The following is a 27363-nucleotide window of genomic DNA, read 5'->3' on the forward strand; positions in this document are numbered from 1 at the left end:
GATGAGGCGATCTCGGTAATATAAGATCTTGCCGGAGGATAAAGCAGATGGTGTCACCTCCAAGAGATTGTTCCTCTCACTTCCACTGACCAACGAGCTTCGCTTCAACGGATCAACAACCGAGCTTTCGCTTCCACCGATCCAGCTTCAGCTTCAGAACGAGCCTGGTTGTATTGGACCAAACAGCTCCCACTGCTTCTGTGCGTGCAAGGAGTGAACGAACGAAGAAACCTGCTCCACGCAAATATCTCCTTATATACGGCAGAGAGAAGGAAACTCCTTAGAGTGGGAAAGTATATCCATTTCCCACACTAAACAGACCTAAGATGAAAGAGCTCGCTGATTGGTTGAAAACTGATCCGTAAGTGATTGCTTTACCCAAAGCTTGATTTAGTCTACCAAAACTGATTGCTTTTTTGTTTGCAGTGATTATTTCACTAAGGAAGAGGACAAACCACGTACATCACCAACTTGGTGGTATCAAAAACTCCGGACATCCAAAGCATGGCTGGAGACGTAGTAAGTCTTCTGCTTATCTTTAAGTCGTCTGGTAACTTGTCTTTGTATAGATTTGTAAATATAAAGTCGTCTGGAGGTTTTCCAGCTGGACGACTTATTTGTGTAAGTCGTCCAGCTGGAAAACCTTCCAGAAGACTTACAAATAAGTCGTCTGGTAACTTGTCTTTGTATAGATTTGTAAATATATAAGTCGTCTGGAAGGTTTTCCAGCTGGACGACTTACAAATAAGTCGTCTGGAAGGTTTTCGAGCTGGAAAACCTTCCAGACGACTTTTTGTAAGTCGTCCAGCTGGAAACCTTCCAGACGACTTATTTGTAAGTCGTCTGGAAGGTTCTAACTTGTATTATTTTTATGCAGCATATAGATGCTTGGATGAATGTGCTGAGGCAGAGGTATAAGGAGAACCCACAATGTTTCCGGAGCGAGCGATGTGCTTCCTGGATCACAAACTTTACCCAGTCTTGGAGAGAACAGTATCTGGTCTTCAAAACATCGTCGTCTGATCACAATGGTTTAGGAAAAATGCTACCTAGTGGGGCGGCGAGTTTGTATGACGGATCAATGCCTTCATTTTGCCAATCAAACAAGAAGTGGGGGGAGGACATTGATGATATCTATGCGCCACTGAACTTGGACAACAACATTGGGTGGCTATTTGGATATCGATCCCTAAGAGGCACATAGTCGTCTGGGACAGCATACCTTCAACTACCATACCAGAAAGATGGGATGAGATAATGGAGCCTTTTCTCGAGATGGTCCCTTATCTGATTGTGGAGTGCGAGACCAGATGCATGGGTTGGAGCGATACACTTATGAGAGACTCCTCAAAGATGTACCCACGGCCAACAATGGTGATTGTGGCGTGTACGCTGCAAAGTACATTGAATGTCATGCTCTTGGGGTCCCCTTTAGCCCTAAAGACTTTGCTAGGTCCAATGCGAAGACTATGAGGGATACTATGGCTTTGGCTATATGGACGGAGCTTGTTGATCAGCATCTGAAAGATAATGAGGATGGTGGTATGTTTGTAGCATGTATGATTAGATACACAAATCAATTTGTATAGATTTTTTAACTTGTATAGATTTTTTAACTTGTATAGATTTTTTAACTTGTATAGATACACAAATCAATTTGTATATTTGAACTATTTGTATACACAAATCTATTTGTATATTTGAACTATTTGTTTACACAAATCTATTTGTATGTTTGTGGGCATGTATGATTTTATTTGATTCTAACTTGTATAGATTTTCTAACTTACAAATAAGTCGTCTGGAAGGTTTTCCAGCTGGACGACTTACAAATAAGTCGTCTGGAAGGTTTTCCAGCTGGACGACTTACAAATAAGTCGTCTGGAAGGTTTTCCAGCTGGACGACTTACAAATAAGTCGTCTGGAAGGTTTTCCAGCTGGACGACTTACAAATAAGTCGTCTGGAAGGTTTTCCAGCTGGACGACTTACAAATAAGTCGTCTGGAAGGTTTTCCAGCTGGACGACTTACAAAAATACACTTGAAGGGATAGTAGAAGGTAGTCTAAACACTGGACGACTTAAATACACTGGACGACTTAAATACACTGGACGACTTCGTAAAAGGTCGTCTAAAAAAATACACTTGAAGGGATAGTAGAAGGTAGTCTAATACACTGGACGACTTCGTAGAAGGTAGACGAAACACTGGACGACTTAGAAATTAGTCGTCTGGACGGGTAATCAAGACTGGACGACTTATATTTAGGTCGTCTGGACAACTAGTCAACTGGTTGTGTACATTGTGGTTTCGTATGGCCAGTTTCCTTGCAGTTTGAGCATCTCCGTGCCCTGTGTTTCTTCCTGGGTTTGTGTCCCCTCATCCTAGATAGCTCCAACCAAGATTGCCATCTTGATTTCTTCTGTCTCCCCGGACCACGCTTTACGTTTGGAGGAAAGCATTCTCGTTCCTCAATATGTTGTGACACGATAGGATATATATTCTCTGAGTATCCTGCATACAGATGATTCTTTGAGTAAAGTGGACATACAAGTGTGTCGATATGCACACCAGCATGTGTTCCAGCTGCTATAGCATGAGAGCAAGGTATTTTCTCCACTCCATAGACACCACAACCACACTTTACATGTTCCAAATCAACCGCACAGTCCATTTTGCCACCTTTGACAAAGAAACGCCATCCATCAATTGGTTCGACCGTCATCGTATCCGCTATCTCTGATCGAACAGCAAGCAAGTATTCAACACCCCGGCTATGTACAGTTGGGAGACTCAAAGCATCTTGTCTCCTTTTCCAATACCATTTTCCTAACTTCTGCCTTATGAACTCCAGCAGGAACGGAATCGGAAATCCTCTTGCTCGCTTCAGTGCGGAATTAATAGATTCAGCGATGTTGCTTGTTTTTATGTTGAACCTGTTCCCCTTACAATAAACCCTTGACCATAGCTTGGCGTCGGCCTTCTCCAAATACGTTGCAAGTTCCGGGTTTGCACTCCGTATCTCAGCCATGTACCGGTTAAAATCGTGAACCGTGTGCGCATAAGCAGCCCCTTTCACCAAGTACATGAGATGTTTCCCTTTAAACTTTTTGACAATGTTATCTTGAAGGTGATAATAACATATTCCTCGGGTTGCCCAAGGAAACACCTTCTCACACGCACTTTTAATGGCCGCGTGCCGGTCAGAGACTATCACCAGAGGCTTGTCATGAGATATACAACTAGCCAATTTTGTGAAAAACCATTCCCAAGAAGGTTCATCTTCAGCATCCACGATCCCAAAAGCCAATGGGAATATCTGAAAATTGCCATCTTGTGCGGCTGCAACTAACATAACACCTCCATACTTTCCACTTAGGTGAGTTCCATCCACCACAATGACCCTTCTCTGATACTTAAAACCTTTGATAGAAGCTCCAAAAGAGAGAAATAGATACTTAAATCTTTTCTCAGAATCAAGTTCTATAGCCGTGATAGAATCAGGATTTGCAATGGAGATTTGCTCGAGATATGAAGGCAGACGCGAATACCCTTCTTCTGCTGATCCTCTCACCAATTTCTGTGCATATAACAGTGCTCTGTATGAAGTGGTGTAATCAAGCGTCATGCCAAACATGTTCTTCATTGCATCAGTGATATGCTGTGGAGTTATCCCATCAATGATCCCAACACGATCAATGAAAAGACTACCAACATACTTTGGAGTACAGTGTCTCCGCTGAGCGATTCGGTCTCCAATTGAGCATAAATGTTTTTCCACATACTTTGTTACCCAAAACGTGTTTGACCCATGTTTCACACTCGCTCTGATCTTCCATCCACAACCGCTAACCCGACATATTGCCACAAGGAGAGTTTTTGTTGATTTGTATATTCTGAAAGAAAACCTACCCCTCACTGCTGTCAACCGCAGCTCTGAAAGCAGTGCATCCTTGCTAACAAAACTCTGGTTGACATAGATGCTGGTACAATCCGATTTTCCTCCTTCAATAGCATTTGTCTTAGCATATGTCTTTTCAATTTCTTCAAAACAAATATTATCATCATCTTCCTCGTCCTCATCTAGAACCTTTCCATAAAGACTGTAATCCCCACCATTCTGATCCGTTTCACCAACAATAGTGTTATCAGCATCCTCCTCCCCATTTTCCTCCTCCCCATTTTCCTCCTCCCCATCTTGATTTTCATCTTCAACAGACTCATTATCACCAACATCTTCAAAACATTCATCAGCCTCATCATTATCACCAACATCTTCTTCCCATTCACCAGCTTCATCATTATCACCAACATCTTCTTCCCATTCACCAGCTTCATCATTATCACCAGCTTCTTCTCTTTTCTCTGAAACCGTTTCCACCTTGCTGCGGCTTGATACACAAAGACATACTCTATGCGTTTTGAGTATCTCGAGCAAGTTTCGAACTTGTCTATCACTTGTAACATGAATGGGAGGACTGCTTGGAGTCATCATCATTTCTGCTGGTAATGAGTAGCTAATCTCCACAGTCACTGATCTCATGTCCAGGTTATAATCTTCTTGAGCCATTGCAACAAGTTCAGCATGTGTTGAATCTTCATTCAATAAAAACAATCTTGCTCCTTTGAGATCATCAACCACAAAATCCCAACGGAAATCTCTCAACAACCATTCTCCATACACTGCATGTAACTTAAAAATCATCTGCAAATATTCAAAATAAAACACATTAGTAAACATAGAGAAAATGAAGAAGTTCAACAAACATTATCGCAGACGACTTAGATTTAAGTCGTCCAGAAGACTTAAAGGTAAGTCGTCTAAAGAGGTCACTTTTGCAATTGAAAATTAAAAGGGACGACTTAATTCTAAGTCGTCCGGCTTTGTTTGTTAAAAAAAAAAATTCAGACGACTTATATATAAGTCGTCTACGAAAAACGGGCTAGTTTTGCATTTGACCGAATCGTGTCAGATCTTTGACTATTTCTGGACGACTTATAAATCAGTCGTCTCTGGAAAGTAAAAATTTCAATATTTTATTCAAACTAGACGACTTACACGTAAGTCGTCCCAGGTTAGTTTTGTAATTGAAAAATAAAACTTGAAATTTAACTTTCTCCAGACGACTTAACTAAAAGTCGTCCAGCTAGACGACTTAATTAAGGTCGTCCGGGATAAGCAAGGTTTGGACGACTTAATGGGAAAAATTCTGGACGACTTTGCTTTCCCCGGACGACTTTTAAATTAAGTCTTCTGACGGGACGACTTTATATTATGTCGTCTGGTAAAAATTAAATTATGAAGTTTTATTTTTCAACTACAAAACTAACCTAAGACGACTTACACGTAAGTCGTCTAGTTTAATAAAATATTGAAATTTTACTTTCCGAGAGACGACTGAATTATAAGTCGTCCAGAATAGTCAAAGATCTGACACGATTCGGTCAAATGCAAAACTAGCCTGTTTCTCGTAGACGACTTATATATAAGTCGTCTGGACTGTTTTTTTCACCAAACAAAGCTGGACGACTTAGTTTAAGTCGTCCGTTTGACCAGAAGACTCATCAGTAAGTCTTCTACATACAGATGACTTACTTGTAAGTCTTCTACGCGAACAGATTTTGAAAAAAAATTCAAATTCGTACCTTCAACTAGGTGAGATGACTTTGTTTGCACACAGGGTCTTCTCCAACCATCCAGAACCTCAAACGAAAGCAACCGTAAGTCAAAACGAAAGAAATATGGCTCCAAACAATTTTGAATCAAAAGCTTCAGTTTTTTTGGATGAATATGGAGAGAGAAAGTGAAAGAAATGTTGTTTTTAGTTCATAACAATTGAAACAGAGAGAGTGTAAAGAGATTTACGTGCATTAAAGGGCATTAAAAGCTCCAAACAGTTCGTACAAGGTTCCCACTATTCATGGCAGTGGCAATATTGTAAATACTTGAAGAAATGAGGTTGAGACAGTAAAAAGCCATTTTCGAAAAAAAAAAAAAAAAAAGGGTTAATGGCATTTTCGTAGATAAAATGCAGATGTGGGGTTAAAAACTCAAAAAAAAAATGAGTCAAAAGAAAAGGTTAGTTTTCTGTTTGAATTCAAGTTTTGAGTCACTTTTGCAATAAGCCCTATTTTTATATTCTAGCAACTTATTAAATTCTATTGTTTGTCTTTAGTGAATATGCATAAAATGAAACATATACTATATATTAAATGTAATAGCATGATATGTAATTAGTCTAGATTGAAGAGGGGTTTTCAAAAAGGATGTGAGGTGGATTGGATTGTGACACCTAAGAAATGACAACACTTGTAAATCCCACATGAGACAAAGGTTTATTTTTAATGGTCTCCTCAAATAATAAGAAGGGGATTGAATCAAATCCCTCACATGTCTGGGGTCAATGCAATACACATACGTTGACTTTAGCTTATTCAAAGTGAAAAAACTGGGTAACCAACTTACTCGTTTATTTTAAAGGGCCTCGGCTTTTTAACAGTCCATATAGGCCCAGTTGCTACCTTTCACAGCCCAGCATATCTCTAATGAAACCTATACGGATCCTAAATGACATCTTAGCTGATGTCTTAGGTAGGGCTAGGCAAAAAACTGTAATCCGATCCGAGAATCGATCCAATTTTGTAGTATCTAACTTGAATTAAAATTGATTAAATATCTGAACAGTTTAAAATTTTGATATTTAAAAGAGTGAACCAAACCCGGTCTGAACCGAAGTATTTCGGGTATCCGAAATAGAGATATATATATATATATATAATTTTATAGATTTAATGTATATTAAAAACATTCAAGATATATAAAACATTTAATTTATATAATACTTAAAAATATATACAAATAATCAAAAGTAAATGTCTAAAATATTTAAAATATATCAAAACACAAAAATGCTTAAAATTCTATTGGTTCTCTATCCAATATTTAAACCAAACAAATTCATATGTTAAATTTAGCTATTTTTTACATATGTTATTTAAATTTATATGTAATACATTATTTTATAGATTCTGAGAATTTTAAAGTATATAATGAATTTTATAATTTAAAAATAATTTAAATGGATTATTCGAACTTAAACCAAAATTTGCAAAGATTCAAACGGAACTCGCAAAGATCCGAACTGAACCGAACTAAAGTTTAAAAATACCCAAATGATTAAAGCTTTTGACCCAAAAACTGAATAGATCCGAACTGAACACGAATGGTATCCGAACGCCAGTCTTAGTTCTTTAAAACAACTTGCCATTTAAGCAAGCCTGAAGTCTTGTCCTTAGGATATCTCCAACCCAACTCTATTTTTTTCTCTAAAATGGAGTAAAAGTGAGTTGGTGGAGTAGAAAATGTTCTAACTCCACTTCATTTTCTACTCCATAATGGAATTTACTCCATAAATGGAGTAATCTATTTTTTTTGTTCATCACTCCATTATGAAGTGAGAAATAGAGTGAAGTTGGAAATAAAAAATAGAGTGAGGTTTGAGCATTTTTACTCCATAATCACTTTTACTCTATTTTGGAGGAAAAATGATGTTTTACATTGGAGATACTCTTAAACCCTACGACCACATCATTCTTGATTTAAACGGTTTGTCCTTAACCCAATCTGCATTAATTTGGCTTAGACATATGTCTCTTTAATGAACTTACGCTTATTGGTTCTGCAAAGTTGAGAGTTAACATAAGAGAATATCCCAAAAGTCCTTAAGTTAACCTGCATTATTTGTAAATAATCGCTAAATGAACATTGTGTATTAGACTTGTGTCTCGTTTATGAGCTCAAGTTTATAATTTCAAGGTGGAACTTGGCTCAAAAGTTCAGCTTTTGACTTTTTAAAAATAAAATAAGATATTTCGAATGTCAACTAAAAATTGTTGTTTATCCCAAATCCAATAACCGACTACTGCTAAAAGAAAATAATACTTTTGTTAATTGTTGAACATCAACCCATGAACCATGATCCATGTTATAGTTAGTGCCTCCAACAAAGTCAGGAATATATATATATATATATATATATATATATATATATATATATATATATATATATATATATATTTTTAGATTTATCTCATAAACAATTAAACAAAGAAAACTGTTAATTATCCACAAGAGATAACCTGTAAAAAAATATAATAGAAGGAAAGGTCACAGTTCCAGCATTTACAATTTTAGTAAATTTTTAGTTTCTTTTAAAACTGCATATTCGTTTAAAATCTATTATTATACAAACAAGATCACTAATATATAATTGAGAATCAGACAATATCCAAATGTGATTGGTGAAAAAGCCAAGAGACAATTAGAGCAAATCAAAAAAAAAGAAGAAAAAAAAAACCGCGTACAAGCTGGCACGTTCTGTATCTGGTCATAACAGTCACTTTTCAATTCGTTCGGCGACATAAACAATCCAAAACTTCAAAAAACATTCTTTAGTGTTTTTCTGTTTATATAAAGAGCAAAAGCAAACTGATATCTCTGGGAAATTTTATTCGGGAAACGCAATCTATTCAAATTTCATCCACAAGAGCCCTAGTTCAAGGTGTGTACTCTGTTTTCTTACCCTGTATTTTTTTTTTTTTGGTAAAACTTACCCTGTATTTTGATTCAAAGTTTCGACCGTTTTGGTCTTCCTCGTCCTAAAGATTTGTCAACGAAAGATTTGATTTTTGTTACTTCGTTCTTAGTTTCTGTGGTTTTTTTTATACTTGGTTTATCGTAGAGTTTACTCTCTAAAGTATGTATCCTTTGATTAGCTTCAAGCTTTAACTTGGAGAATGTATAATTTGGTGATGCATTGTCTCCTTTGTAGTGTATATTGATTGTTCATGAATGATTTCAAATGTACAAGCCACTCATTTGGTGGGTTAAGCAATGGTCTGAGTTAGAGTTTTAGGTAATCCAGAATTAGCATTGCTCTGTTTTTTGTTTTGGGAATGATTAAGTTGCTAATAACCTCTCTTATGACTTGTTCCTCAGGGGAAGTAAAAGGCTGAAACAGCTTTGCTTTTGTGGGCATTTCAGTACCTTTTCTAGAAGATAGTAGAATGGATCGACTGGTTTCAGGGGAACAAGATTTTGAAGTAGACATTGAAGCTGGTCTAGCTCATGTTACGCAAGAATCCACTTCGGACAATGTGTCTGAAAAGATTGATGATGATGTAAACTATCCATTATTGGGAAACGAGGAGAATCCAACAGAAACAAACAGTCAAAGTTTAGATGGTTCTGAGAGAAAACGCGATGTTGTAAAGTTCAAGAAACCAAGAAAGGCTTCAAAGCCACCTAGACATCCAAAACGCCCTTCTTTGACGGCAAATGACCACAAGGTGATGAGGGAAATAGCAGAGCTGGCTATGAGAAAGCGTGCAAGGATAGAAAGAATGAAAAGTTCCTTAAGAAGAATCAAAGCAGCCAAGTCAGCATCATCAACATCATCATTTTCATCCATCAGCATCTTCTCGATGATAGTAACGGTTCTATTCCTCGGCATTCTTGTCTTTCAAGGTACTCTTCTTTTTTTAGTTCTTTTACTGAAAGTTATAGTTTTTTTTTTTTTCAAAAATGTGTAGCTTTTTGATTACTATTTTGACTCGTAATATATCTACTTTAATTGGTTATTGCACAGGGAGGAACAAAAATGTATTAAACACTACTCTGTTTTTTCCCTTGTTGCAGGATTCTTCACCGACAATTCGAATCTAAGTTCAGAAAAATCACCTGCACCAGTTGTTTCACCTAACAATAAAATGGTTTCAGTTCAGTCCTACAATGACTTTGCTCCCATTAAGCTAACCGATCCCAGTCCGACCACCTCGTACAGGTGAGAAGCTTGAAGAACACATTTTTTTTTTCTCTTCTTTATTTCTATAGCTGATTCTTATTGCCAACTGAAGAAGCATTTTTCTTCTAAAAACAAGTACTAAGGTGAACATATTTTCTAACGTTTTTTCATTAATCTTGTGTAGTTTCAGATACACGAGGAAACGAATTTCGGGTGCAGAGGAAGAAGAATCCAGAGATGTTAGTGTTACTAGATGAGTTGATGTGTTTGGTCTTTGATATCAACTCAATATGTTAATTCTTTTTGGTTCAAGTTTTGTTCTCTGTCTTGTCTCCTTGTAGATTTCTGTTGTGCAACTGTCTTGGCTATAATAACGGTCTTTGTCGAGGTGTAAACGAATCATTGATATCGCCGAAAACGACTGCATTTTAAATAATGATAAATTATCGATTTGAAGTTGAACCATGACGGCTATTGGCTTGTTAAAAACCTGAAGAGAGAGAAGAGAGAACATCGGTGGTTCCTGTGTCCGGTGGCGCGTACGCGCGCGTACTGATGCCGGTGGCTTTTTTTCTTCGGCTATAGTTCAGTAGTTTTGCTGTGGGATTAGATCTACCGGCTTCTTCCCGATATACTGGCGGTTCTGGGTTAGAGTTTCGCGCTAGAAAAAGCTCCGTTCGTAGGGTGCTTTGTTCGGTCGCATTTTTATTTTTTTCTGGCTCCGCGGTGAGGGGAAGGCGGTAAATCGAAGTGGTCGTCGGCTTTGAGTCCAGTATTTTTCGGGGGGGGGGGGGCGGGGGGGGGGGGGGGGGGGTAGAGGCTCCCTCAGCTCTACGACCGTCGGCCATTGTTTCCGGAAAACGGTGGCTTCGTTAAAACCACTATCTCCGGCTCCTGCTTCCGGGAGGTGGTAAGCTCCGGTAGTATCGTTCTCTTCGGTTTGTTTTTTGTAGTTTCTCCGTTCTTCTTCTATGAGGTTGTTCTTCATTGTTTCTCCGTCTTTTGATCCGTCTCCTGAAACCGTCTCAGACGTCGGTGGTGATAGATCGATTGTAGACGGTTATTTATCAAGAAACCTCGTAGATGGTGGTTGGTGTGGCGCTTATGTCGAGTTGAAGGTGGTGCGGCAGAGACAGGCGCGAAGATTAGGGTTTCACGACCCTGGACTGTGGAGTTGGGCTTTAGACCCAGTTTGTAATTTTTCTGGTTTGATTTGGCTGATAGTTTTGGGTCTTTTGTATTTCGGATGAGCTTTACCTTTTATAAAACTATTCGGAAGAAAAAAAAATTTGAACCATGACTACCTGAGCCTGCTTTTGAATTTTTTGGATTATACTATTAGTGATTGTGTGCTACGTGAAATTACGTGATTGGGGGTATAGTTAATGATGTTAGGAGTTTCAACAAGAATGTAAGCACTTACTTAATCTAAATGCAACAAATGATTTAAAATGATTTCAGAATCAAATAACTACTATGATGACAAGATAGAAATAAAGAGCAGTAAATGAATGACTTGCTTAAATATGATAGAAGAGAACTCATGGGCACAGGAACATGATTTCGGGTGATCAAGCATCAAACAAGGATGACAAAATGATGAATCAAACATACGACCTTAAGCCTAAACACGATCCTAAGCAAGCTCTATATCTAGATGAATGCTCATTTGCTAACACATCTCAAACATCAAATCTCTTTGGCTGAATGATATGAAAGCAATCAGTAAGAACAGGTTTATTAGCTATCCTAACACTCTTAACAACAAATGTCTTTGGCAAGATGCATTAAGAGCCTAGCAGAGTTGTCTCAGACATTTCAACAAACACCTTTTGGGTGGGAAATGTCTAGAGATCAACTTTCGAATGATCAAATCGAAAGAGGCAATAAGAACACTCTACTAGCAAGGCTTGAGATTGATCTACACTAAAAACATCCTTGATCTAACCTAATCACCCTAGTCTCCCTAACCCATGAATTCAAAAGGGAACTACTCACTAATCTTCATGTTAAACCTTAAACCCATACTGGATTTCAGATTAAACATGTAGATGAACACAGGAAATCAAATAGAAAATCAATAACAAGAGAACAATGAATCCAAAAGATGAACTTTCCAAGAGTATTTTGTGGTTTTTTCTTCAACAAAAGATAATCTGGCCAAAAGTGGCTACAATCAGTCTTAAACTTAGGTTTTCAGAGTGCCAAAACGACATAAGTAATTGCAAATAGGTCCTTGAATTAAAAAGAAATTGCAAATAAGAAACACGCAGCGACCTCCGCAGGTCGCTCCAGCACGTCGCTCTGGCCCTTGGGAGCGACCTCGGATGGTCGCTGCGAGGGGTCGCTCCGGGATATTTTCTTCATCTTCGAGTCACGTAAAGCCGAGCGACTTGGAGTGGTCGCTCTAGCTTTGGTCGTCAAGGTCGCTCCGGCTGGAGCGAGGTCTCACAGCGACCTCTGCAGGTCGCTCCAGCATCTTCTCGTCCAATCATCCTCCTTTTCACACCTTTTGAGCTCCAAATGCATCCCAATGTCTCCAAAAGCTCCATAAGATGCTCCAATACCTGATAAGGACTCATGTATGCAAAATGCAACCTAAACAAGGCTAGAATCTAACCTACATGATGAAAATGCATGAAAAGGAATGGGTGAAACAATGCAATTATGCAAGACATCAACTCCCCCAAACTTGTTCTTTTACTTGTCCACAAGTGAACTTTCTAGAACTCATTGAGAAAGAGGATGTAATGGTGGGAGCTCATAGCCAAAAGAAACACACATAGGACTAGATTTTACTCAAAGTCCAAAAATAGCACACTCTCTTATTGCACTCTAGCTTCTCAAGGCCTATTCACACTCCTATGCCTCTACACAAGTTACAATGCTCATCCATCAACAAGCTCTTTAGACCAACTCTCACATTCATTTATACAACACAAAAGGTGAATACTTGCAAATGGGGACTTGATCTCAATCATTTGGCTTGGTAAGAGTGAAAATGGTCTAATGTGAAGCAAGAGGGGTTTCAAATGCATCTTTCATAGTTACTAACTCTCAAGAAAAGGAGCAAGAACATTATGCAAAATTTATCTAAGAAAAGGAGCAATTCATGCATACAATGACTTGTTCTTATCATTCTACCCTTTTTCTTTTCATCATCCCCAAACCCAAAGATACCTCTTTCATCACTCACCCAATGAACACTCTTCTTTTTCTTATCTTGACCAACTAGGGATTTTTTACTAACTCTCTTTTTTTTTTTTCCCCCATTCTTTTCATGTTTCTTTTCTTTTGACTCTTAAGGGGAATCTATTTATACACTCTAGAGTTTTTTTTTTTTTTTATATCCCTAGTGATTTTCTTTTCTTTTTGTTCACTTCCTTCACTTTTCTCTCACACCCCAATCCCAAGATCAAAATCAAGCTTACAAACCCAACAACCATCCTAAGTGCTAGCTCAAATGAGGTCCTAGTGCTAGCCAAAGATAAGAACAAACCATTGTCGCTCCTAATACTCTCAAGATTTTGCACATGACAAGCTTTCACAAAAAGGCCTCACTCAAGCAAATCAATGGTGGCTTCAATGAATGGTAAGGGTTAAAGGGTATGGGAGTGCCATTTGGATTAACAAGAGGATAGTGAATGAAATAAGATAACCCAAATGTGTATGAGATCCATGACTAAGTATGCAAGTGCCCATATGCAAGAGAGATTAAGTTCATTACATTCAAGTTCAGTTTGGAGTTGGTTTTCAAGAACAATGTCAATATCGAGCAAGCAACACGTTTCAAGAAGAGCTTTCAAGGCTCGAAACATACAAGGCTTTTTTCAAGAGGTGCATTATCAATTCAAGCGCGAAGTGGTGTTCTTTCCAAGGCATTTTAAATCATTGCTCCCAATGCAAGTGAAATGCAACCTATATGCTCTAGACTCTCCTAAAAGGTGCAAGTGAATGTAGTCTAAGTGAAATGCTCTCTTTTTTTTTTTTTTTTTTTTTTTTTTTTTTTTTATGAATATGAATAAGAATGCAATGCATGAGACTCTTAGACATGAAAACAAACATGATCAAATACATGGTACCTCCCCCAAACTTAATTCACACAGTCTCTGTGTTGTTAAGTCGAAAGAGATACCCAAAAGAAATCTAAATGCAAGAAAAAAAATGGTATATACAAGGAAGAAGTGCGGGTTACCTTCTATGGGTCGTGAGTGGAGCCAGATGGGCCAGCGCCATCATCTGGTGGGAAGTAGGTGTAGTAACCTCCAGCTGAACTGTAGTCTCCGTACCAGTGCTGACTCTGAACCTCCTCAACCTCTATGTCGTCATCTGAAGATGCCAAGGATGGAGATTTGTTTCCTGAGGATGAGGGTTCGATGGGAGGGTTCCTGTCTAGGCGCCGCTGCTGTCTCTCAGTGCGGGGGAAGCTGAGGGTAGCAGGATGAGGTGGACGCCGGGGCTGTGGAGCGTCCGGGAATTCAAAATCTGCTCTGCTGCATCCTGCTATACCTCCCCTCGTCAGCACATCAGCCATCTTCCTCAAGATCTTCGATGTGAACTTGGCCTGTTGCTTTACCGTCTGGCTAAGCGCCTTGCACTTGGTCTTTAACTTCTCAATTGTCCTGTCCTGAGCCTTGTTCCATCGCTGCAGCCGGCCTATGTGCTCATGAGCATCACGAAGAGCACCATGTGGAAGAACCCCATTGTAGGGTGGGAAGGAGTAGCGTGGTTGACCATAGACGGGAGGAGAAGCCGCCTTAGCAGGTCTCTCTGGCTCAGTCTCTCTCGACTCCCTTGGTTGCCATGGTTGACCTAGTTCAACAACGGGATCGAGAGTCCCGTGTTCCCCAAGGAAGTCTGTCGGGGAAAGGTCAAAGCTGATGACTCCGGGGATGATCAAGCTTGTCAGGTCCATGTTCGGTAGGAGTACCTCAGCTTGCCTTCCGTCCAAGCGATAGTGGTAGACGTAGCTGCCCTGGTACATCCCACTGAAGTAGGTGGCTATCTTCAAGTAGGCTCCATCAATGAGTTTGGGACCAACTCCACCTCTTCCTAAGTTGATGTGCTGAGCCTGTAGGAGAGGTGTGATCATCCCTCCAATCCCTATCTTTGGATCTTTATCCCCTGTGGTCCAAGCCCAGTCTCTGTAGTGCTCAAGACGACTCACAAAGAATCCTACCATCCCAAATCTGGCGTAGATGTCTGTGCTGGGGAGTGGTAGCTGTCCCGGAGTAGTGTAGGGACTGATAGCAGGGCAGATAAGGCGGAGATCTTCCTCAGTGACGTTACCATGCTGTTTCCGTGGGTAGAAGAGGTGTACAAGCAGTCGGTGGAGGTAGCGCACTGTAGGGTGTCGGATGCGAGAGTTCTTGTCAGCGCCGGTTCTGTGGTTGATTCCAGTAATCAATTCCCACAGCTTCTTCGGGAGGCCATCGCACCTCGGAAGAGTAGTCTCCTCTGCATCTTGGAAACCCATGACTGTCCCAATGTCTTTGAAGTTCATGTAGTAGACCCTTCCATCGATCTTGAACTTGATTTTCCCCCATCCCTGCCGTACATGTCTAGAGTCGTGGTAGGTAAATGAATGATGTTCCCCGGCAACGGCGCCAATTTGATGTTAGGAGTTTTGAGGCTCCCAAGTCAAATGATAGTAAAGCGGAAGTAAAATGTCGAACCAGTTCTGAGGGATTTCAAGCACTAAGAATGCAAGCACTTACTTAATCTAAATGCAACAAATGATTTAAAATGATTTCAGAATCAAATAACTACTATGATGACAAGATAGAAATAAAGAGCAGTAAATGAATGACTTGCTTAAATATGATAGAAGAGAACTCATGGGCACAGGAACATGATTTCGGGTGATCAAGCATCAAACAAGGATGACAAAATGATGAATCAAACATACGACCTTAAGCCTAAACACGATCCTAAGCAAGCTCTATATCTAGATGAATGCTCATTTGCTAACACATCTCAAACATCAAATCTCTTTGGCTGAATGATATGAAAGCAATCAGTAAGAACAGGTTTATTAGCTATCCTAACACTCTTAACAACAAATGTCTTTGGCAAGATGCATTAAGAGCCTAGCAGAGTTGTCTCAGACATTTCAACAAACACCTTTTGGGTGGGAAATGTCTAGAGATCAACTTTCGAATGATCAAATCGAAAGAGGCAATAAGAACACTCTACTAGCAAGGCTTGAGATTGATCTACACTAAAAACATCCTTGATCTAACCTAATCACCCTAGTCTCCCTAACCCATGAATTCAAAAGGGAACTACTCACTAATCTTCATGTTAAACCTTAAACCCATACTGGATTTCAGATTAAACATGTAGATGAACACATGAAATCAAATAGAAAATCAATAACAAGAGAACAATGAATCCAAAAGATGAACTTTCCAAGAGTATTTTGTGGTTTTTTCTTCAACAAAAGATAATCTGGCCAAAAGTGGCTACAATCATTCTTAAACTTAGGTTTTCAGAGTGCCAAAACGACATAAGTAATTGCAAATAGGTCCTTGAATTAAAAAGAAATTGCAAATAAGAAACACGCAGCGACCTCCGCAGGTCGCTCCAGCACGTCGCTCTGGCCCTTGGGAGCGACCTCGGATGGTCGCTGCGAGGGGTCGCTCCGGGATATTTTCTTCATCTTTGAGTCACGTAAAGCCGAGCGACTTGGAGTGGTCGCTCTAGCTTTGGTCGTCAAGGTCGCTCCGGCTGGAGCGAGGTCTCACAGCGACCTCTGCAGGTCACTCCAGCATCTTCTCGTCCAATCATCCTCCTTTTCACACCTTTTGAGCTCCAAATGCATCCCAATGTCTCCAAAAGCTCCATAAGATGCTCTAATACCTGATAAGGACTCATGTATGCAAAATGCAACCTAAACAAGGCTAGAATCTAACCTACATGATGAAAATGCATGAAAAGGAATGGGTGAAACAATGCAATTATGCAAGACATCAGTTAACGAAAGAAAATTGATGGAAAACTTGTTTTCCACCTTATAAAATAAATACATTTTACATTTATTTTTAAATAGTTAATTACATTATTGTATAATTCTTTATCTCTAATGATCAAACATATTTTGATAAACAATTTCACGGACAACAATTCCACAATATAATGTTCGCTATAACACTAGAATAAACAGATGGTCACATATTTGTTTGGGAAATTTGGAATCATAACCATTGTAGGAATTAAACCAAGTATATACACATAACAAAAGAAGGGCTATGTATTTGTATAATAATTGCCATATTGTCCTTGACATGCATTTTTCTGATTTTTTCTTTTTTTCTTTTCATTTTTTACTTTTCTTACAAACATGTTTTCCCTTTCTATTTTTAATTGCTTTTAATTTCTGTTAAAACAACTATTAAACTTTGTAGTTAACATGATAAAAACATAGATTTTCTTTTACATACAATATGTTTTGAAAATTTCAAAACAAACATATATTTTGTAAATTTTATATCATCTTCTATAATCACGATTGTAAATCTATACTATTTTACACACATATATAGTATAGTCAGAAACATAGCATAGTACAATCTCTTTCTTCCTCTGCATCCCTCCCGTCCTTCCACTATTTCTCTCTCTCCCTCCTCTACCACCATAGCCCCACCATTTTCTCCTTCTCTGCATGTTTCTATACTATGTTAAATTACAGTATAGTACAATACATTTATTTTTCTCTTATTTTGCAATTTATATCTCTTTCTCTGTCTCATGATTCTTGTTACTCAATACTTGATCAGTTACACTGTTTTGTTCTTCAACACCGTCGCCACTCATCATTTCTCTCTAAATTTTTTTTAGAGAATTTCATATATACAAAGTTTGTGGATGTGTCTAGTATTCCATACCATAACATGTATAGCATAGTCACGTAATGGATAAGAGTTTGGGTTTAGGGTTTATGATTAGGATTTGGGTTTAGGGTATACGGTTTGGGTATATGGTTTGGGTTTAGGGTATATGGTTTGGGTTTAGTGTTTGGGTTTAGGGTATATGGTTTGGGTTTAGGGTTTGGGTTTTGGGTATATGGTTTGGGTTTAGGGTTTAGGGTATATGGTTTGGTTTAGGGTTTAGGTTTAGGGTATATGGTTTGGGTTTAGGGTTTAGTATATATGGTTTTAGTTTAGGGTTTAGTGTATATGGTTTGGGTTTAGTGTTTGGGTTTAGAGTATATGGTTTGGGTTTAGGGTATATGATTTGGGTTTATGGTATATGGTTTGGGTTTAGGGTTTAGGATATATGGTTTGGGTTTAGAGTATTTGGTTTGGGTTTAGAGTTTGGGTTTAGAGTATATGGTGTAGGTATATAATTTGGTTTAGGGTAAAGGATACTCTATACAAACCTTTAATCTTTTTCAGCTTTCTTATTTCCTTTATCCTCTTAATAATGGTTGTTGTTATAAATTAATTGTTCTGTACTATATATTTGACAAACATAGTATAGTACGATATCAATCGTTGTATTAATCAAATTTCACGCGCGAGAAAGGAGAACGTGGTCCATTTCTACATCAAATTGACACAGCTTTTCATGCATGGCTATATTCTTAATTGTTAGAGTTTATATGATTATTGAGCAAATTGACCCAATTTGTTAATCAAAAACATATTTTATGACATCACCACAACTGACAGTTTTGCCTTCAGCACTTTATTTTTTTTTGATAAGTTTTAGTTCTATAATCGACAAAAATTGCACCATCTCATAATCTAACCAAAATTTAAAAAATACCAGAATGAAATTTGAATATTTGGACCCCATAACAAGCAAAAGCAAAGTATAGACATAATATCTCAGATGATGGTGAATGGAGGCAGTGGGATTACACTGTTCATCTTTTTAATCTGCGACCTCGTCTACATAAGCTTATAAGTAACTAATAAAACTTGTGGAACCACTTTCTATTAGTTTGTTGTACTATATATCATGAAAATATTAGTTACCCTCCACAGATACCATATGCACTCTTTGCTAAATTGTAAATGTCATTAAAAAACTTAACGAAGATCTGGTTACAAGTGATTGAAACCAAGAAATGCTTTTCAGCCGATCAGGTTTAAGGGGCCGCAAAAAGTTTGAAAAACTCCAAAGAACCTAAGGAATTAACATCAAATAACCAAACAATGGCTAACTTGAAGTTAATATTACAATCAACACAAAGACAACCATCTTGAACTCCCATACCAAAACGCTTCTTGTTCCACCGGTTTGAAACAGAGAACAAGAGAATAACCTGAAGGCGAGTTCGATCGAGCCTCACCGAAGTGGCTCCTAGCAGGCATCGACAGAGAACATGATATGCACTCCAATCATGTTAACTGTTATGGAGACTCTATATAAGTCGTTTGTGTGGCAGTAAAATTTAATTGTCACACTACAATCCAATATACTATTAACATTTGTATTCAAAGAACAACGATGATAACATGATTGGATCCTAACTGTAAATTTAAATCAAGTCAACCATCAATTATCCTGAGAGTAACTAAAGAGTTGACATAAGCAGCTAGCTATAACATTCCCCTTACGTTAAACGAAACAAATATTCATTTGAAAATTGAGTAAAGTTCGAAAATTAAATTAAATAAAAACAATAAAATCGGGATATTCCACAATCCTAGGAATCACTCTTGATTTTCAATAAACCATGAAACCGATAACTAGAAGCGCAATCAGCTTAACGGTGGTGAACATCTCTCCAGCAGCCGCTCCTCCGAAGTCATGGTCAACGGGGTACAAGTCTCCCGGTGGAGGAGACGCGTATACGTAAGTAGGGGGAGGTGGCGGCGGCGAAAAGTAGACCTCCTGCTTTGGTGGCGGTGGGCAGTAGGACATTTTTGGAGGCGGTGGTGAAGAAGGAGGTGGCGGAGGTGGCGGAGATGGTGGAGGCGGCGAGGGACAAGAAGGAGGAGGAGGAGGAGGTGGTGGCGGTGGATTTTGGATACAAGGTGTGCACTTAATGGGATCGTCGTTGAGCTTTTCGACTTGAGAACGTGCGGCGTTGATTATAACCGGAGATGTGAGAAACACGATGGCCGTGAAGAATGTGGCCGTGAGATCCATGAAACGGCGATTTTTCTCCGGCATGTTGTAAGAATGGTTTTGGACTTAGACGTGTGAAATCAAATGATACAAATATATAAATGGAATGTATTTACGTGTGTATAAATACCATTAAGTTCTTACCATAACATAATATGAAAGTTCTTAATATGGATCTAACCCAATAAATGAATATATTGTCCTAATGACGTTGAAGATCTTGAAAATAATTGTAATTCAATGACACAGTTCACTACATTGGGTTACAATTAATTGCAATGACAGTTCATATTATATTGTCCTAAAATGCAAAATATGGGCCTTATTGAGTAGTTCACACCATGGGCTTAGAACTACATGGGGTTACAGTTAATTGCAATGACAGTTCATATTATATTGTCCTAAAATGCAAAATATGGGCCTTATTGGGTCAAACCATGGGCTTAGAATTAAATTTCGAAATGCATGTGAACAGAAAAAACGATTAAAGAGCCGACTAATCTTACCAGACAAAACAAGTTGTTTGACTTGTTCCGTCTTCTTTGGTTTTCATTTCATGTGCCGTCTTTGATTTCTCTTACGCCGACGATACAAGGACGCCGTTCCGTTACCGGTAAGTTTTCTCTCTCTTCGTAGCATTCTTCGTGTTATGATGCATTACATTCTTTATTCAATCGTGACGATCGTTATTGATCGTCTGGGTTCGTGTTTCTTGTGCAGATTAGTAGTTGTGTGTAGTGTTTCCTCACTGTGTCAATCGATTGAGATAATTAATCTTCGGCCATGTCGTGGTCGAAGGCATGTAGAGGGACTCGAATCTCTTCATATTTAGAGAATCTTCATCGAACATCGAGGTAAAAATGGATCCTTTCTCCCCTCCTGAGATGCAGATTAACTGTTCGTTAATATTCCTCAATGAAAGTTCTGCCCTAGCTAAAGATTCTGATTTTGAATTAATAATTAAATCTTTCTTATTATTGTAGGACTGTGCCTCTTGTTCCTAGCTCTCGTTATTACACTCATGGAGCTTGTAATGGCAATCAGCATAATCTCTTAAACAAGAGAGGGCTTTTGGGAAGCTCATCTTCGTTTTTCACTTTGAATTCCCATTCCGCTGCTGTTAAATCGATGTTGCTTACTAGTGCTCATCGCCACTATTCTTCTACTCAGTCGATAACAGAAACCAAATCGAAGAAAATGCTCTATTACCTCACTGCTGTCGTCTTTGGCATGGTTGGGCTAACTTACGCCGCTGTACCATTGTATAGAACCTTCTGCCAAGCTACTGGATATGGAGGTACTGTTCAACGCAAAGAGGTATATTTCTTTTATAAATAACACCATTTGTTTATTACTTTCACTTATCGCCTCGGAGGTTTAAATCATTCGTAGTCTGTTTACTAATCTTTGGGGCTTTTGTACTAGTACAGACTGTTGAGGAGAAGATTGCTAGGCATTCAGAATCTGGTACCGTCACTGAAAGGTGTTTATTTCTCTGTCTCTTAACACCATTCGTAACCTGTCATCTTTTTTTTTTTTCATGTGATATTGGTAGCTAACTATACATGTTTGTCTTGTAAATATAGGGAGATTGTGGTGCAGTTCAATGCTGATGTTGCTGATGGGATGCAGTGGAAGTTCACTCCTACTCAAAGAGAGGTTTTAGACTTTACAAGTCAAGAAGAGTGTTCTGACATGTTAATGTGTGTGTGTCTTTTAACTGATGGTTTTGGTATATTTTCTTTGAAGGTGAGAGTAAAGCCAGGAGAAAGCGCGCTCGCCTTTTACACTGCTGAAAACAAAAGTTCAGCTCCAATAACCGGAGTCTCCACTTACAATGTCACTCCCATGAAGGTATGTATAATCACTCTCAAGTTCCCTCTTAATACATATTTTCATTGATTCACCAACTATTGTTTGGTTTTTTACAGGCAGGAGTTTATTTCAACAAGATACAATGTTTTTGCTTTGAGGAGCAGCGACTTCTTCCCGGAGAACAGATCGACATGCCGGTTAGTACTAACTATCCTTTTTGTTCTTGGTTCTGTTTGATATTCCTTAAACCAAAATCAAGAGCCCATTAAGAACTTTTTTTAAAACTTGATTTTGCAGGTGTTCTTCTACATTGATCCTGAGTTTGAGACTGATTCAAGAATGGACGGAATCAACAACCTGATATTGTCTTACACTTTCTTCAAAGTGTCCGAGGAAAATACTACAGATTCGGTCGACAAGAACAGCTCTGTGCCAGTTCAAGAAAGCAAGTAAAATGTGTCATTTTTTCTAAAGAGAAACTCTCTCTAATCTTTGTCGAATTTTATGAAGGCATCTGTGTTATGCAATTGTCTGTTAGTTATGTGCTTTATATCTTAAGAAACATAAAATTATTTATAAGCACAAAGAGCTTAATAACTTGAAACAGAAGATTTAGCATTAAATAAAAACCAGAACTTTGTTACATTCTTTCAGCATTTTTCAGGAGCCAGTCGAGTCCTTCATGTAAACCGTCACCACATAATGCACATGAGTTCTGGACATGCCTAGCAAGCGAATACCAAAACAGTAGAATACTCGAATCTAATTTGGCAGGATTATAGGCTTTAAGAGTGTTGTATATATCTTCTTACCAGTTTCTTTGCCAATTTCTCTGACGAAGAGAAGTGAGGTCAAGTACATTACTGATCTCAGAAGCAGACATGGCACCAGGAACCTCATGCTTGTTTGCATAAACAAGAACGGCAACATTATCCGGTACATTCCCCTGTATCTAAATCTAGGGAATCACACGTTGGGCATTATATAAAACTTGCTAGATGTTTAAAAGAGGACAGGGCTTTTGTTACCTCATCCATCACCATGTGAAGGAAACTCTTTGCCTCTTCCATTCGCTCTCTGTCTGTGGTATCGACCACGTACACAAACCCTGATACTTGTCGAAAGTAATGTTTCCATAACGGTATCATCTGCACCAAAAGCCATCATGAGGTATGGTTTATATGCTTCTCTTTAAGCTGGTGCTAAATAAAACGGTTTCCATACCCTATACCGATATTGCCCGCCCATTTCAACGAAACAGAAGCTCGAGTTCTTGTATTTAAAGCTTTCCATGTCTAATCCTAGAAGCATTGATCCCTTCTTTGTTTGAATAGTTCATATGAAAACAATGATGTGAATAAAGAAAAAGTATGATATGCTTTGCTTTTACTTACCACCGGTGGGGGTGTTTGTGGAAAGCACTTCACCGGTTTTGAGTTTGTGAAGTATAGATGATTTTCCAGTACCGGGGAGGCCGAAAAACACTATTCTCGGTTCGGTTTCTTGGAATAGACCAGCAAATGGCTTCCCAAGTGTTGTCCCCATCTTCTTGAATCAGCAAAGATCAAATTCTTCAACGAAATTTACTTTATAGACCTGGAAAACAACAAAAGGAGACGAATCTGAGGATTGGGCTCTAGAGAAAAAAAAGCTTTTGAGATTGAGATAGAGAGAGAACCGACCTTGTTGTCTATTCTTGAGTTTCAAAGTCAACTAGTTCAAAGCTTAGGCATTAAGATTTAGGAGTTGTGTGTTAAGTCCATTTCAGGATGAGATCACGATTAAAGTCAACCAGTTGACTTGGTGCAATCAGTTTCAAAGACTTTCTCCTTTGTTTATTAAAAAATATGCCAATAGACAGAACGTGTGTTCATATTCAGAAGACTATAGTTTCTAACAATGTTCTAAAAATAGGCATATGCAGCAAAAGAAGTGTTTCTAACATTTGCTGTGAAAAAAAAACTGTGATCAAACTATTTTTAATGAGAGAGAGAAGGAAAAGATTTGATACGTTTACAAAGAATAAACTTTATGTTTTTCATAGTCTCTACACTGATTTTTTGTTGTTTTATAGGTCGACCATAGTTATCTACAATTTTCATGTTTTTGTAGAACCGAGCTGCTCGTGGAGCTGATGTTTATTTCCTTGTTTCTCGCAAGCATTACGTTAGTAAGTCGTGTATTTTGACAAGGCAAGTGGGTGAAACAATTGCTTCTATGGTGATTTGCTGCTATTCAAAAGAAGTCTTGCATTCAAAGGAAGTCTTGCATTGTGATCAAACATTTGCTGCTATGGTATAACCATAGTTTTTATTTAAGTAATATTCGGAGTCAATTGCTTCTCTGCATAGCCAAAATTGGATTGAACGAACCAGTAACATTATAGTCAAGTTTGATAGACTGTCATGTATTTTTTTGTATGCTATAGTTTGGTTATTTGTGCACACTGATGTTTCATGTTTGTAAGTTATATGTTGTATGAATTCTTTGAAGCAAAAAAAAAAAGAACTATGTGTGTCTTCTTCGCGGAAGTTTAATAACCAAAACAACAGCTTCAACTAATAAAAGGGTTATCTTCTCTTTTTTGTCAAGTAAGGTTATAGAAAGAAGCTAAATAGACGTACAGTGCAAGAAAACACATTTGTTTAACTACTTCATTGGCTTAGATAACATTGCATGATAATAATATCGATCAGATTCTGTAAAACACATATGTTTTGTTTAATACATACGAGGACGTTGTGCATGTTAAGTTTTTTGCATTTAATTGAATCAGTTAAAAAATTATAAATTTTTTCTTGCTTACCATATTTACCTACTAAATATTTTTCTTGCTTACCAAGTCTCAAATCAGTAAAAAAAATGTTAAATATCTAAACTTCGAACTTATAAGATATCTATTTAACATAATCTAATTTTGCATTTACTTTCGTATTGCCTTTCTTATTAGCAATAATATTGCAACTATATAAACTAAAACACTATAATTACTTTATTAAAAACACAAATAAAATTATATATATATATATATATATATATATATAGAGAGAGAGAGAGAGAGAGAGAGAGAGAGAGAGAGAGAGAGAGAGAGAGAGAGAGTTTAGGGTATATCCAAGAATCAGGGTTTAGTGTTTGGATTTTTTACCCATGGGTTTAAACTTTGTCCATGGATTTAGGGTATAGTGTTTAGTGTTCTACCAAATTCATGATAAATTTAGTTGGTAATTCACCCAAGAAAAATTCATGATAAAATATTAAACTAGGAAACATTCTCATATAAAACAAAATTGTGGTAGTTAAAAGATAATCGATGAATTAAAAGAATGTTTACATTTTTATATTTCTCAAAAAAAAGGTTTACGATGAGGGGGATACCGAGAGAGAGAGAGAGAGAGAAGAGAGAGAGAGAGAGAGAGAGAGAGAGAGAGAGAGAAGAGAGAGAGAGAGAGAGAAGAGAGGAGAAGAGAGAGAGAGAGAGAGAGAGAGAGAGAGATTTTAGTGTTTAGGGTATACCCAAGAGTTTACAGTTTAGTGTTTAGGATTTACCCAAGGGTTTAGGGTATATCCAAGAATTTAGGGTTTAGTGTTTGGATTTTACCCAAGGGTTTAAGTTTTGTCCAAGAGTTTAGGGTTATGTGTTTAATGTTTATGATTTACTCTTTTGTGACGATTTTAAAATTGTTAAAAAAAATTCATATTTTGGCAGCTACTAATATTTTTCATTTATTTTAAAAACTTCACAAATTATTATTATTTATTTATTATATATTAAAAAAACTGTACATTAATTGGCAAACTATGATTAGTTGGTAATTCACCCAAGAAAAATTCATGATAAAATATTAAACTAGATCCCATATAAATCAAAATTGTGGTAGCTAAAAGATAATCAATGAATTAAAAGAATGTTTACATTTTTATTTTCTCAAAAAAAAAAAAGGTTTACGATGAAGGGGATACAGAGAGAGAGAGAGAGAGAGAGAGAGAGAGAGAAGAGAGAGAGAGAGAGAGAGAGAGAGAGAGAGAGAGAGAGAAGAGAGAGAGAGAGAGAGAGAGAGAGAGAGAGAGAGAGAGAGAGAGATTTAGTGGTTTAGGGTATACCCAAGAGTTTACAGTTTAGTGTTTAGGAATTTACCCAAGGGTTTAGGGTATATCCAAGAATTTAGGGTTTAGTGTTTGGATTTTTACCCAAGGGTTAAGTTTTGTCCAAGAGTTTAGGGTATAGTGTTTAATGTTTATGATTTACTCTTTTGTGACGATTTTAAAATTGTTAAAAAAATTCATATTTTGGCAGCTACTAATATTTTTCATTTATTTTAAAAACTTCACAAATTATTATTATTTTATTTATTATTATAATTTAAAACTGTAACATTAATTGGCAAAACTATGATTAGTTGGTAATCACCCAAGAAAAATTCATGATAAAATATTAACTAGATCCCATATAAATCAAAATTGTGGTAGCTAAAGATAATCAATGAATTAAAAGAATGTTTACATTTTTATTTTTCTCAAAAAAAAAAGGTTTACGATGAAGGGGATACAGAGAGAGAGAGAGAGAGAGAGAGAGAGAGAGAGGAGAGAGAGAGAGAGGAGAGATTAGTGTTTAGGGTATACCCAAGAGTTTACAGTTTAGTGTTTTAGGATTTACCCAAGGGTTTAGGGTATATCCAAGAATTTAGGGTTTAGTGTTTGGATTTTTTACCCAAGGGTTTAAGTTTTGTCCAAGAGTTTAGGGTATAGTGTTTAATGTTTATGATTTTACTCTTTTGTGACGATTTTAAAAATTGTTAAAAAAAAATTCATATTTTGGCAGCTACTAATATTTTTCATTTATTTTAAAACTTAACACAAATTAGTATTATTTTATTTATATATTTTATAAAAATGTACATTAATTGGCAAACTATGATTAGTTGGTAATTCACCCAAGAAAAATTCATGATAAATATTAAACTAGGAAACATTCTCTATAAAACAAAATTGTGGTAGTTAAAAGATAATCGATGAATTAAAAGAATGTTTACATTTTTTTATTTCTAAAAAAAAAGGTTTACGATGAGGGGATACGGAGAGAGAGAGAGGAGAGAGAGAGAGAAAGAGAGATTTAGTGTTTAGGGTATACCCAAGAGTTTACAGTTTAGTGTTTAGGATTTACCCAAGGGTTTAGGGTATATCCAAGAATTTAGGGTTTAGTGTTTGGATTTTTAACCCAAGGGTTTAAGTTTTGTCCAAGAGTTTAGGGTATAGTGTTTTAATGTTTATGATTTACTCTTTTGTGACGATTTTAAAATTGTTAAAAAAAATTCATATTTGGCAGCTACTAATATTTTTCATTTATTTTAAAAACTTAACACAAATTAGTATTATTTTATTTATTATATTTTAATAAAATGTACATTAATTGGCAAAACTATGATTAGTTGGTAATTCACCCAAGAAAAATTCATGATAAAAATATAAACTAGGAACATTCTCATTAAAAACAAAATTGTGGTAGTTAAAAGATAATCGATGAATTAAAAGAAGTTTACATTTTTTATATTTCTAAAAAAAAAAGGTTTACGATGAGGGGATACCGAGAGAGAGAGAGAGAGAGAGAGAGAGAGAGAGAGAGAGAGAGAGAGAGAGAGAGAGAGAGAGAGAGAGAAGAGAGAGAGAGA

General features: G+C 37.3%; 5 protein-coding genes across 7 annotated transcripts; 2 read left to right on the plus strand and 3 right to left on the minus strand.

Annotated features, from left to right (window-relative positions):
* Nucleotides 1-2129: 2129 nt before the first annotated feature.
* On the minus strand, nucleotides 2130-5904 carry LOC130495030 (uncharacterized). The gene is made up of 2 exons (XM_056985954.1): nucleotides 5646-5904; nucleotides 2130-4704 (listed from the first exon to the last, which is right to left on the minus strand). Exon 2 carries the CDS (start codon nucleotides 4702-4704, stop codon nucleotides 2281-2283), a length of 2424 nt encoding a protein of 807 aa, XP_056841934.1. The 5' UTR covers nucleotides 5646-5904; the 3' UTR covers nucleotides 2130-2280.
* A 2513-nt stretch (nucleotides 5905-8417) lies between these two features.
* Nucleotides 8418-10189, plus strand: LOC108860177 (uncharacterized). 2 transcript variants are annotated; one of them, XM_018634078.2, is made up of 4 exons: nucleotides 8418-8560; nucleotides 8998-9525; nucleotides 9697-9841; nucleotides 9987-10189. In XM_018634078.2, exons 2-4 carry the CDS (start codon nucleotides 9066-9068, stop codon nucleotides 10057-10059), a joined length of 678 nt encoding a protein of 225 aa, XP_018489580.1. In that variant the 5' UTR covers nucleotides 8418-8560; nucleotides 8998-9065; the 3' UTR covers nucleotides 10060-10189. The 2 variants fall into 2 exon arrangements, with proteins under 2 accessions (XP_018489580.1, XP_018489582.1); XM_018634080.2 differs by having other exon boundaries at nucleotides 9993-10189.
* Nucleotides 10190-19348: 9159 nt separating this feature from the next.
* LOC108858465 (leucine-rich repeat extensin-like protein 6) lies at nucleotides 19349-19943 on the minus strand. Its single transcript, XM_018632384.2, has one exon. It carries the CDS (start codon nucleotides 19925-19927, stop codon nucleotides 19478-19480), a length of 450 nt encoding a protein of 149 aa, XP_018487886.1. The 5' UTR covers nucleotides 19928-19943; the 3' UTR covers nucleotides 19349-19477.
* Nucleotides 19944-20373: 430 nt separating this feature from the next.
* Nucleotides 20374-22342, plus strand: LOC108857063 (cytochrome c oxidase assembly protein COX11, mitochondrial). Its single transcript, XM_018630987.2, has 8 exons — nucleotides 20374-20495; nucleotides 20603-20736; nucleotides 20866-21199; nucleotides 21313-21365; nucleotides 21469-21541; nucleotides 21632-21736; nucleotides 21814-21894; nucleotides 21995-22342. The coding sequence occupies exons 2-8, from the start codon at nucleotides 20666-20668 to the stop codon at nucleotides 22148-22150; spliced, it is 873 nt and encodes a 290-aa protein (XP_018486489.1). The 5' UTR covers nucleotides 20374-20495; nucleotides 20603-20665; the 3' UTR covers nucleotides 22151-22342.
* On the minus strand, nucleotides 22217-23569 carry LOC108857064 (ADP-ribosylation factor 1-like). 2 transcript variants are annotated; one of them, XM_018630989.2, is made up of 6 exons: nucleotides 23380-23569; nucleotides 23092-23293; nucleotides 22922-22998; nucleotides 22726-22845; nucleotides 22510-22643; nucleotides 22217-22422 (listed from the first exon to the last, which is right to left on the minus strand). In XM_018630989.2, the coding sequence occupies exons 2-6, from the start codon at nucleotides 23240-23242 to the stop codon at nucleotides 22338-22340; spliced, it is 567 nt and encodes a 188-aa protein (XP_018486491.1). In that variant the 5' UTR covers nucleotides 23243-23293; nucleotides 23380-23569; the 3' UTR covers nucleotides 22217-22337. The 2 variants fall into 2 exon arrangements, with proteins under 2 accessions (XP_018486491.1, XP_018486490.1); XM_018630988.2 differs by having other exon boundaries at nucleotides 22510-22649; nucleotides 23380-23563.
* Nucleotides 23570-27363: the final 3794 nt, after the last annotated feature.

This window comes from Raphanus sativus, chromosome 5, assembly GCF_000801105.2.
Source record: "Raphanus sativus cultivar WK10039 chromosome 5, ASM80110v3, whole genome shotgun sequence".
Lineage (NCBI taxonomy): Eukaryota > Viridiplantae > Streptophyta > Magnoliopsida > Brassicales > Brassicaceae > Raphanus > Raphanus sativus.